This window comes from Otolemur garnettii, unplaced genomic scaffold (assembly GCF_000181295.1).
Source record: "Otolemur garnettii isolate 467f Iridium unplaced genomic scaffold, OtoGar3 scaffold00039, whole genome shotgun sequence".
Classification (NCBI taxonomy): Eukaryota; Metazoa; Chordata; class Mammalia; order Primates; family Galagidae; genus Otolemur; species Otolemur garnettii.
In genome coordinates this window covers 7031745-7040914 of record NW_003852434.1, presented here as the reverse complement: position 1 = coordinate 7040914, position 9170 = coordinate 7031745, and the positions used below count along the sequence as shown (strand labels likewise).

The 9170-nt window shown below is 45.6% G+C and overlaps 1 protein-coding gene across 1 annotated transcript in view; it reads right to left on the bottom strand.

The window, feature by feature from the left end:
- Positions 1–5002: 5002 nt before the first annotated feature.
- Positions 5003–9170, bottom strand: part of SCD5 (stearoyl-CoA desaturase 5) — a 148525-nt gene continuing 144357 nt past the window's right edge. The window contains exons 7-8 of the mRNA XM_012805351.1: positions 9000–9170; positions 5003–5193 (exon numbers count right to left, since the gene is read on the bottom strand). Coding sequence (XP_012660805.1) covers positions 5003–5193; positions 9000–9170 — 362 coding nt within the window. The remainder of the gene's footprint in view (positions 5194–8999) is intronic.

Here is a 9170-nt window from a genome sequence, read left to right as displayed (position 1 = left end):
ACCCAGAGACCCCCACTGTGACACCCAGAGACCAATACTGACATACCCAGAGACCTATACTGAGACACCCAGAGACCTACACTGTGACACCCAGAGATCTACACTGAGACCCCCAGAAACCCCCACTGCAACACAGAGTCCTGCACTGCGACACGCACTGAGATCCCCACAGACCCCCACTGTGAAACCCAGAGACCCACACTGAGGCACTCACTGAAACACCCAGAGACTCACACTGTGATACCCAGAGACCCCCACTGTGACACCCAGAGACCCCCCCACTGTGACACCTGAAGACCTGCACTGTGAAACCCAGAGACCCACACTGTGACACCAGAGACCAGCTCTGTGACCCTCAGGGACCAGCACTGTGACACCCTGAGACCAGGGCTTTCCTCTTGTCTCTTCTGATGCTGTAGACATAGAGATCAGGGACTCCAGGCGGGGGTGGGGGGCTACAGGCTCACAGCAGCGGGAACAAGGAGAGGAATTTCCAGTTCATTTATAGCACATCCTTGACGTAGAGGAAGGGGAAGGAAAGGATTCTGACTTACACCATGAACTAAAAATGGGGAAATAAAAAAACCAAATTATAGAAGTTAGGGTATTTCTTTCCTCCCTTGCTTTTCACATGAGCAGCCACTGAGAGGGCACAATGGGCTTTCAGTCTCCTTTGTAACTGGGGACAGGAGGGAAATGAATAACTGAACCTCATGGATAATCTCCAAAGGCCATTCTCATCCACCAGCGTCAACCTCTTCTCTCCTTTCTCCCAGGCTTCCATCCCAGATGCTGACGAGGAGAAAAGTGAGTGGATTGAAGCAGAAATGACGATGGGGGTCAGACTCATCCCTTGACAGACCAGTGAGGTGCAGTAAGGAGCCCAGTGGTTCCGAGGGACATGCAGAAGATTGGCCCCTGTGAGGCCTGTTGCTACAAGGGAGTTCTTCAGAGAGGGGAAGTCTCCCCAAATGGCAGAGCTGGGCAGGATAATCCAGCCCAGTCGGGTTCCTTTCCAGACAGGCAAACTGAAGCTCCAGAGGTTAGGGCCATCCCGCTTGGCAGTAGCAAAGCCAGGCCTAGAAGCCGGGCCACCTCATCTCCAGGCTGCATTTCTCTGCACTACATCCGGCTTCCAGCTGTGTCTGGGCCTGCTGCTCACCCTCAGCCCGTGTCTCCTGGGGCTCTGCAAACCCCAGGCCCTGTGATGAGACCTCCAGATTCATGCCATGTGCACAAGTGCTGGTGGGTGCCCATCTTGTAGATGAGGCTTGGAGAGGCTTGCTGGGTGAGTAAATGACACTTTCCTATGGTTCGGCCTAAAAACAGGTCCCAGGGAGCACAGCAAGTCAGATCTAGAGTTAGAATTCAAACTCAGATTCTAGGACTCCGACTTCAGTTCTACTTCTACCACCCCATTAGGCTGTAGAGCTTTTTGCAGTCTTTCCTTTCCTTAGGTTGTTTTTCATTGTGGATTATGTTTATTTTTATTGCTGCATTGCATTTTGAGAATGAGTGAAATACACACGCATTGTTTTTATCAAGAACATTCTATCCGTTCAGGCTTAGTCTGCATTCTCCCACAGAGATTCAATTATTTTCCCCTCCTTTTTGACCTTCCAGGTCCAAGAGAGGATGAGTGCTAACTTGAGAATCAGAAGTCAGGTATATCTTTGTCTCTGTGGCTGTCCTTGAATGTTAGGGCTGAATGGGAACATAGCGATTTTTGTTTTGTTTTGTTTTGAGACAGTCTCACTATGTCACCCTGGGTAGAGTGCCATGGCATCACAGCTCACAGCAACCTCCAACTCTTCGGCTTAAGCGATCCTCTTACCTCAGCCTCCCAAGTAGCTGGGACTATAGGCGCCCACCACAATGCCTGGTTATTTTTTTTGTTGCAGTTGTCGTTGTTTAGCTGGCCTGGGCTGGGTTGGAACCCATCAGCCTCAGTGCATGTGGCAGGCACAGTAACCACTGTGCTATGAGTGCGAAGCCAGGAACATAGCTTTAACTTACTTTTTTTTTAAGAGACAAAGTCTCACTATGTCACCCTTGGTAGAGTACTGTAGCGTCACAGCTCACAGCAACCTCCAGCTCTTGGGCTTAGGTGATTTTCTTGCCTTAGTCTCCCAAGTAGCTGGGACTACAGGCACCTGCCACAACACCTGGCTACTTTTTGTTGCAGTTTGGCTGCGGCTGGGTTTGAACCTGCAACCCTCAGTATATGGGGCCAGTGCCCTACTCACTGAGCCACAGATGCTGTTTCTTTTCGAATAAGAAAACTGACTCCACAAAGACTTTCACCCAGCTGGTCAGGAGCAGAGCTGAGTTCGTGAGCTGTATTTGTGTGGGCTTTGGCATCCCAGGCTGGCTGCAGGCTGGTTGCAGGCAGCTGCGTGACACCTGTGGGATGTGCACTGTTGGCATTGCTTCCCAGGCTCCCCTCACCTGGATGAAGGTGAATGCTTCTGAAATGTGACTTGCAGAGCTGAGATTTAAAACCATTCCCTTACCTTAAGTGGAACCTTTCAAAAAATGTACCAGTCTCTCTGGGGCCTCCTTGGACAGGCTTGGGAAATGCCCCTAAGGCTGCTTTCTTCCTTTAGATGCTGCCGATACCTGCAAGGAACACTAACCAGGAAGACACTATGGTGATCTAATCTTTGTCCACTTCTTTTCTTTCTTTTTTTTTTTTTTGGCAGTTTTTGGCTGGGGCCGGGTTTGAACCCACCACCTCTGGTATATGGGGCTGGTGCCCTACTCCTTTGAGCCACAGGCGCCACCCCTTTGTCCACTTCTTGCTCTGAATCATCCCAATCCCAGGTCATTCATGGACCCAGTTGTAGATAAAGAGATGCCATTTGGGTTTGGAGGGGTGAGGTTCTGCTGGACTCGCTGGGGAATAGTCTCCTTTTGTGAGATTCCAAATAGCTATTCCAGATGTCATCTTTTCTACTAATGGACAATTAAGTTTCGTACTTTCCCAATCATGGCCATTTTATGCCATATTGATAAGAACTCATTTTGGACTATAACCACTCCACCAACGCTCAATACAGGGTCTTAGCAATATGTGATTGGAATATGAAGCAGCTGAAAAACGCCACCATTGTGTTCAGAGGGTCTTTACAGGACAAGACCTGGTCTGCTACCCCCCTGCCCAGTAGCTGGAACCCCATTCGAATGCAGGTAGGATAGGAGTCTGTGGAGGACGGGGCAGGGGTGTGAAGGGTACAGAGGCAAGGCCGAGGGAGGCAGGACTGAGAACACGAGTGTGTCTCCCTGACCTCTGGTCACCACTAATGGGGCCTGCTGGGTCTGACAGAGCAAGAAGTTCTTCATGCTCTTTTGGGGGACATGGAGGAGTGGAGGTCCCTACTTAACCAGCTAGAAGCAGTGCTAGTGGCAGTGGCGGGGCGTGAGAAGTGGGGAGCAAGACCACTGGGCCTTCTGCACTGCAGTGAAACTTGCTGGCTTCTCCTCTGTCTGCGCCTGCGGCAGACAGGTTGGAAGATGGGATGAGGCAGATGGGATGGGAGAGACCTGCTCTTAGACCCTGTGGTCAACCCAAGGCCCAAATCAAATGTGAGTTGTATGGTAATCAAAGCCTCAAGCACTCTCGAAAGAACATTCCCTAAACAGCATTTAAATATCTGGACAAGACCACCAACAAATTCATAATCATTTATTGTAAATCACTCACAGTTTACACGTTATTAATGGCAAAATAACACTGTTAAACACCTGCTGGATGAAGAACTGCATTATGACAGTTTCCAATTGGCATCATTTCTTTTTCTAAAATTAAAAATTTAAAGTCCTACATCTTTCCTGAAAATATCTATCTTCGGGATAGATATTTCGTGTTCCCATACCAACACTAGAAGGCCTTTCTTCTGCTCGAACATCTAACACAAAGGACACACTGTCCCATTAGTTCAACATGCTCTTTACAAGGCAACTTAACACACACAACTTTTTTTTAAGCCAGAAGCTACATAATGATCACTTTATATTTTGCTGCGAAATCAATGAAGGCTGCATGCAGGTGAAACATTAGTAGACACGGGGTTCTAGATAACTGTTGGTTATTAAGTTCTGATGGTGTGGTGTGGGAAAATAATATGCTGATTTAGCAGAAGTAGCTAAAGTACATGCATCAGCGGCTGGGATCAATTAGAATATAAATTAGGTGTCTACACATTTAGATGAGAGCTTAATTTGAGCTTCATTTGATGTCTGCACGTCTGAGTTATATATCTTTAAAATGACAATAACAAAGAGGACAAAACCAAACATCTAAACCAGGCATTGATTGATTTATAGGGTGGGCAGGGTATAGGACTCAGGACACAAAACTACCCGGGCAGTGAACAAATCTGTTTTGAAGCAGACGGTGGAGCATTAACAAGCTGTTAACAGGGCAAAAAAAACCCCAAACCAAAAAACAACAACACAAAAAACAAGAGCCATTTCCTGTATTCTCATGTTTTACAGTTTTCAATTCTCTTAAACAAAACCCACCCACACACACTAATTACAGAACAGAAACATTCTTTAGTCACTACTGGCCCCTCTTCTGTCTCCAACCCTCTGCCTCTCTGCTCCATCAGATGGTGTGTTTAAAAGCAACGCTGGGTTAGTTGGTAGAAAATGAAACAAGTGCTCTCCTGAATCACACCAGAAGAATATCGAATTCCTTCATCCCGTCAGGGTTAACATCATGGTAAAGTGTGTTTGACATATGGTAGCTACAGTGATTAAATCACATATCCACACTCTAAGGTTAAATCATAGTAATATTGACTTAAAATTTTTTTCATTGATAGTTGTATTTTGACCTTATTTTGAGACAAACAAAAAATTCCCAAACCACACAGATTCCATTCTCTCCCCCCCTCCCCATGACCCCCTCCCAGGATCCAACAAACAAGAGAACCACGGTAACAAAAGGCGTGAACCGAGGTGCCGGTGGCAGACAGGTTGGAAGGCTGCTCCACTGTCAAGCGCTGCCATCCCCAGTCCTGGCTTTCCGGGCCTCGATCATCGGCTTGGTGGCCCGTTTGCGGTCAGTGGCCAGTCCCAGCCAGCACATGAAGTCAATGAACCAGGTGGTTGGGTTGAAATTTAAGCCAAATTCACTTGCAGAGTAGTCAAAGGGAAAGGTATGGTGGTAATTGTGGAAGCCTTCACCTGGAAGACAAGGTGAGCATTGACGTGACTCGGTCACCACCTCTCAGCACAGATTTTATCTTATCACCTGTGTTTCTCAGGGTCTACCATGTGTAAGACATCGTACATACATACATCACACAGGAAGTATGTCCTCAGTTGTCTAGACAAACTAAATAACAGAAGATAACAATAAAGTTACCCACATGAAGTCACAGAGTTGATCTTCCTGTATGAATTATAGATACGATACTGTGACAGCAGCACATGTCTCCTCCACGTGACGATTTAGGAACGTACCTAGGAGCGGGACTGCCGATCGCTGTACTTCTTAACCTAAATGCTACCTGGCTGCTAAGAGATCACTATTTTAATGTATGTTCATAAAAGGAAAATAGTCTCTGCGGGCTGCCGTGACTAAGATAGACTTTTGGGGAGGGCTCAAAAAGACAAATGAGAATGTTCAGGCAGGTAAGTAAATTAAGAACCTGGATCTTGAAATGTCCCAAATCTACCTATATATTATCCTGCTCCTTCCAGCAGGCAGCTTTTACGACCTTCCTTTTTTTATTGGGGGGGTACTATTCATGAAAGGTCTCAAGGCTTCCCTGATTTGACTTTTAAAAGTTCTTTTATTTATTTCTAAACTTGACAAATAAAATTTGAATATCCTTATCATGTACAGTATGTTGTTTTGAAATATGTATACATTGTAGAATGACTAAACGGAGCTCACTGACATATGTACCTCTTTTTTTTTGTGGTAAAAACATTCAAAATCTACTCTTTAAGCTATTTTCAAGAATACGATCCATTGTTACTAGCTATGGTCACCAGGTGGTACGATAGATCTCTCGAACTTACTCCTCCTAACTATAAATTGGGATTCTTTGACCAACATCTCCTAATATCCCCCCAACCCCTGGTAACCGTTCTGTGAGCTCAACTTCTGTACCTTCCACATAGAAATGAGATCACACAGTATTTCTCCTCTGTCTGGCTTATTACGCTTAGCCGGGTTCACCCATGTTGTTCACAAAGGACACGACTTTCTTCTTTTTAAAGGCCGACTGGCATTGTGTATAGGCCACATTTTCCTTATTCATCCACTGATGGGCACGTAGCCTGAGTCCCTATCTTGGCTATTGTGAATAGTGCTGCAGTCAATGCAGCCTCTTCTACATAATGATTTCACCTCCTCTGGATATATACCCAGTCGTGGGATTGCTGGATGATGTGGCAGTGCTAGTTATAGTTTTGGGGGAAAACTCGGTCACCACCAATTTAATTCTTGGCAACAGTTGTGTACGGGTCCCCTTCTTTCCACATCCTCTCCAATACTTACCATCTTTTGTGTTTTTGATAACAGTCATTCTAACAGGTGCAAGGTGATATCTCGTTGATTTTGATTTGAATTTCTCTAATAATTTGTTCATTTGATTTTTCAATAGTTTTGTTGAGATATAATTTACTTACCATATAATTCACCCATTTAAAATACCCAATTTGATGGCTTTTTAGGTATATTCACAGAGTCGTGCATCCATCACCATAATGAATTTTATACTTTCTTGAATCTTCCCAAAGCCTTATGCTCCTTAGCTGTCACCCCCAACTGCCTCCCACTTCCTCCCAGCTCTGTTTTCTGTCTCTATGGATTTGATAGTTTGGGCAGTTCATAGAAATGAAATCACTTTTTATTGCCGAATAGTATTCTTTACATGGATATACCCCATTGTCTTTATTCACCCATCGATTGATGGACATTCAGGTTGTCGTCACATCCTAGCTATCATGAGTAATGCTGCTGGTAACATTCATATCCTTGCTTCTGTGTACACATATGTTTTCATTTCACTTGGGTATAAATCTAGGTTGGAGTAGCAATTCACATAGCAATTATTTTTAACTGAGGAATGTACAGACTCTTTTCTAACTTCCTAAGTGGCTCCTGGTCATCACATAGTTCTCCTATTGACCATATTTTGAAGGATTTTGCTCTACAATGAGTATTATAACAAGATGGATACATCTGTGATTTGCAGTTTTCTTTTTACCCTACCCGCAGCCCTAACATTTTAGTGATTTTCCTGGATTAAAGGGTAGAGAGAGAAGTTTCTTCCCCCTGTTTTCTGAAACAGGCATTACATATGTGTTCTCCACTCTACAGCACAATGAGGGTAGCAAAAGCCTTCCAAGGGCCTTTCTGAAGCAAACCAGGAGTCCAGCGTTGACGTGGACAGACTTAAAACTGACACCCAGCTCTTCAGGGCCTGGGTCACGGCCACCTTCCTTGAGTTCCCTGCTCCATCCATCCCTATGTAAGATGGTTGTGGTCCATCTTGCCCCTCCTTGCCTACTCTGGATTTGGCTCTTTTTTCAGAAGATGAAGGGTGAGAGGAGAAGAAAGCCGCGGGGGGTGGGGGAGGGGGACAGCAAACGGCTCTTCCTCTTTTCCATGGCACTTTCTCCCTGCTTATACAGCCAAATTTGGTGTCCATGCCACCTCATGTTGCTGCTGTCAATGCAAGTTGACAAGAACTTTTTAAAGATCTCTGAGGACTTATAAATGGATGACCCTAAGGAAGTGGCAACAGAGTCTCATTGCTGTGTGATGCAGAGACTGTTTCCACTTAACAAGGAGAACTTTCCTTCCTGGGTTTGATCTCTGTTCTCAAGGTTCAGCTTACCAGAAAACCCGAGTTGCTTCTATAAAGGTACAGCTAATATTCATTAATCACTTATATGTCAGGTACAGTGCCAAGTGCTTGAGCAGATATTAACTCCCATAGTTCTAATGCCTCTGAACTGCTGTGATTGTCCCTACTTTATTTATTTATTTAAACATAGCCTCACTCTACAATCCAGGCTAGAGTGCAGTGGCATCAACCTAGCTCACAGCAACCTCAAATTCCTGGGCTCAAGTCATCCTCCCGCCTTAACCTCCTGAGTAACTGCGACTACAGGCACTTGCCACAATGCTTGGCTGATTTTTCTATTTTTAGTAGAGACAGGGTCTCACTTTTTGCTCAAGCTGGTCTCCAACTTCTGAGCTCAAGTGATCCTCCTGTCTCAGCCTCTCATAGGGCTAAGATTACAGGCATGAGCCACCCTGCCTGGCCTAGACTATTTTCGTTTTAAAATGAGAACATAGAAGTGATGCATAACTTGCTGAAAACCATATGGCCAGCAATAAAAATACATCACAGAAGGATTCATGGTAAGCACTGCTACAAATACCGTGTATTACCTCACCTAACCCTGCAGCGACCCCAGGAGTGCTACTGTTATCCCCACTTTACAGATAAGGACAGGACACAAAACATCAGGGAGCCAGATAACTCGCCCCAAGAGCAAGGGGAGGAAGCAGGATTCAACCAAACTCATTGGACTTTAGAGGTCCCACTCTTAACTATTTATTGGTCCCAAGAGATGCCAAGCCTCACTTCTTCCCATCTCTCTGTTTAAAGGCCTTTTCTCCCTGAAAGTCTGCCAAGTTAGACAGCTGAGGCTGGAAAGGTCAGAGCTTGGAGAGAAAATTTCCCTGGTAATAATAAATATCTGCCAATTACTGATCAGTCAGTGCATGTGGGTCTCTGTCCTAAGCAGCTTAGTCCTATGAAGTATTCATTTCAATTCCCATTTCACAGATAAGAAAACAGTAAGTCAGAGAGATCACATGACTTGTCCAAAAACCAGTATTGTAAGGCCAAAGCTGAAGTCCACTCCACCCACCCCCATTCTCTTTACTGATTCCACAAAACCTTCAAGAAGCTGAGAAAATCCAGCCTTCTGTCCTCCCCACGGGCTGTCAACCCCCTGCTCACCAATGGCGCCCAGAGTGACGAGCGGGTTCTGCCGGGGGCTGATGTGCTTGTCATAGGGCCGGTTTCCATACATGTGGGCGGCGCTGTTGACCAGCCAGGTGACGTTGAGGGAGATGGTATAGCGAAGGATGGACGCCAGGAAGTAGGAGTTCCACAGGCTCTCACCCCAGA